Source organism: Etheostoma spectabile, chromosome 3 (assembly GCF_008692095.1).
Source record: "Etheostoma spectabile isolate EspeVRDwgs_2016 chromosome 3, UIUC_Espe_1.0, whole genome shotgun sequence".
Lineage (NCBI taxonomy): Eukaryota > Metazoa > Chordata > Actinopteri > Perciformes > Percidae > Etheostoma > Etheostoma spectabile.
In genome coordinates, this window is record NC_045735.1 from 14,720,984 (window position 1) to 14,724,298 (window position 3,315).

Here is a 3,315-nt window from a genome sequence, read left to right on the forward strand (position 1 = left end):
TCTCTCTCTCTCTCTCTCTCTTCCTCTTCCTCTTCCTCTTCCTCTCTCTTCCATACCAACACACACACACACACACACACACACACACACACACACACATATGCACACTTTCCCTCCTGAGCAAAGAAGATAAAGCAGGTGTTAGTAAAGAGTTCTCCTGGACCAAATGAAAGCCATTTATCAGACACTTTGCCTTCCCCACAACAGACACATGTGTACAAAAACTCACACTTATGCACAAATCACACTGCAGTCATGATAAAAATGCTATCCAAGACTCTGAAGCCCGAAGCTAACCAGGCTGGATTAGGTGTGTAAAGAGCTGTTAGGAATTGTGTTTGGGGTTTGAGCATTTTTCACTTGGAATATTCCAGGATCTGAAACTGTGTTGACTGTCACTGGAGAGTGCAGCCACTAGTGGTGTCAATGACATTTGATTACAGTGTGTCAAGAAGAACTAACACAGATTTTTTAGTTTTAATTTCATACATTGCTTTTGCATGAAATTAGCAAATGTGCATATTTATTGTATTTACATTTTGCAATTTTTTCTCAGAAAACATGGTTGATTCACAGGGGTGACGACTTTTTTTGTTTAAATTGTGAGCTTTTTATCATTATTCAAAGTTCCACGTCAAATTAAGGGATAGAATGACCATGCAAAGAATAACCATTTTTTTGGGCGACCTTTTCTAACAAGACCTGTTTTATAAACAAATACAACACTCAGTGCTGATTTAGGAAACAACTGTGTCATTTCACACCTTATCTAAAATTCTGTTTGTTTATAATTTATTTACTCACAGGTGATTTCCCAACTGCGTGTCCTTAGCCGCTCAGTAGCGGTTGGTTCAAAGTTTGACAGGGAGCTCTGGTCGAATGGACTTTCACCCGTCCTTTACTTGTGGAAGAAGCTCAACCAGGTCAGTTCTTTTTTTTCCAGTTCATGTTTCCTACATTTCTTATTGCTTTCACAAAACTAAAAACTCTACAGATACAATTAATCCTTATGCTAAGCTTCCCCTACACAACATTTAAATATCTCTCAGTATGGGACTCTTAACTTCATGCCCTCAAATTGGAAAAGCAATACTATGTTAAGATGCCTCGAGATCATATCATTATCGCCACATCATTAAAATGACTGATTTACTTTTGCTGTCAAAACCTCAAATTCTATAATTGCTAAATTCACCCATATCTTATACCTTATGTCATATAACTAATAATATTACAGTATTTACAAATAGATTAGTAAATTGTTTTTGTACTTCTTTTTGAGCTTTGACAGTTCCATGCTAGTCTTTATTTGAATGTAAAATTGTGTTTTAACTTTGTTCATACACCAGCAACTACTCTGTGGAAGCTAATTGAAAATTAGTAGAGTCTAATTGAGCACTGTGTGTGAGATAGCCACTGGCTTGGCTTGTCATGCAGCGCTGCTGTGTGCCGTTGCTTGGAGACTGGCACTTTTTCAAATCAAAAGGACATCTACCTCTATATTAAATAATTTAGCCACCATATTCCCACTCTCTCGCTCTGCCTCTCTTTTATTCACTCTCATGCCGTAAATCACACATGCTCTCCCTCTCCTTTTCTCTCATTTGCAACTATTCCTCCCTCTCTCTCTTTCTCCCCGCTCTCTCTCTTGCTCTCTCTCTCAGTCCCCTGCAGGCAGAGCTGTTTTGTACCCACTGAGAAGAGAATGATTGACTGTGTAAATTGTTGCCATTGTATCACTAGCAAGCTTCCCATAGATCACAATCTACCTCTGACTGCTTTCAATTAACAGGCCTTTTGTTGTCAGCTAACCCTCTGTTTTTGACCATCAGCTAATGTGTCTTCCCCACTTTTGTGTCTATAAACTCTGTGTGCATGATTTGGTTTGTGAGTGTAAAGATATGTATGTATTAATTTTGACAAAACTTGATGTAGTCTGGATTGCAGTGAGACTGCAGAGACTATTAACAGAGTTTATTTGGCTGTTAAGTTACATTTTTGAATACAGATGAAAGCAGAGCTGTAGTCAAGTTGAATCCTGCCCTACCAGCTTTTTTTTCTCATTGTGTTATTTATCTTTCGCTCTTCATTTCTCTGCCTCTTACTAGATTAGATGCAAGTTAAAAAAACAGGAATCAGGTACAGAGTTTGACATCTGCAACACAATACAACAAGATATCAGCATGTGTCCTCATTTGTTTTTCATCTATGTATTTGTGTTTGTATACACCTGCAAACAGGAACTTTTTTTAACTAATATAAAGAAATTGCCCCCTGGTTTGCACTGCAGAGAGAGCAAGACAATTCCCCATTTGGTTGCATTTTAAAAGTATGGTAAAACCAAGAACAATAAAATTTAGTTCATGTATGCTGAGCTAAGGAAAGATATACAGTCGTAATGGAGGAAATCATTTAAAAGAAAATTGATAGCTTGGTAATGCACAGCATCAGTTACAAAATGCATAATATGTCTTATTCTTAATAATAGTATGGTTGTGCTTGTGTGTAGCCACCAATTTGAATAGACTGTTAATGTAATGCTAACAATGCTTCAGCGATATGATGAACATAAAGCAACGATAGGACAATTGTACAATGGGATAGAAGCAATGTAAAAATATCTATAACTCTGAGTTATTTAGTATGAGGCTTGTCTAGTTATATAAGCTGCATTGTCTGTAGACAAAACATGGATTTCTTCCTTCTGCACAACCTTTTTCAAACGTGACTGTAGCAATCTATCCGTCTACTCTGTCAATATGCCGATATGTCTTTTTGTCTGTCTACTGTCTATCAGGGTTCTACTCTGATCCACCAAAAAGTGGTTCCACCTACAGAAGGCCAGGGATCACCCATCCTGTCATTTATCGCACTGGAGCAGTTCAACGCAATACGCTTAGTCCAGGTGTGTCAAATTTTCAGTGCTCTTAATAATTACAAACATTTTACTTCAGAAATGATTGCTACCCCTGCATTACATTGTCAAAAAGGAAAACATTCTCTTTGGGTGGTGTTTAATAAACATTTGTCATTTGGCACAACTTTTATCAAATAGCATAGGGCTCGTACTTTGCAATACTGTATAAATGAGATAGACATGTCAAAATGTTAAAGTGCCCATATTATGAAAAAAAAAGCAAGCATACAAACTTTGACAAAAAAACTATACATGCTGTTTTGAGTAAGTCCCCCAGCTAATCCTGTCTTGTACTGACAAAACTAGGAAAAACAGTTAGCTAGCTTATGCTACTGCACATGTGTGACTCTTAACAAAGATAGTATAGAAGTCAGATGTCTCACTCTGTAGCTAAAACA

General features: G+C 37.3%; 1 protein-coding gene across 1 annotated transcript in view; it reads left to right on the top strand.

Annotated features, from left to right (window-relative positions):
• The window catches only part of LOC116681765 (cytoplasmic dynein 2 heavy chain 1), a 93,137-nt gene that overhangs the window by 88,937 nt on the left and 885 nt on the right, over positions 1 to 3,315 (top strand). The window contains exons 90-91 of the mRNA XM_032509679.1: positions 807 to 923; positions 2,798 to 2,905. Of these exons, the coding sequence (XP_032365570.1) occupies positions 807 to 923; positions 2,798 to 2,905 (225 nt within the window). The remainder of the gene's footprint in view (positions 1 to 806; positions 924 to 2,797; positions 2,906 to 3,315) is intronic.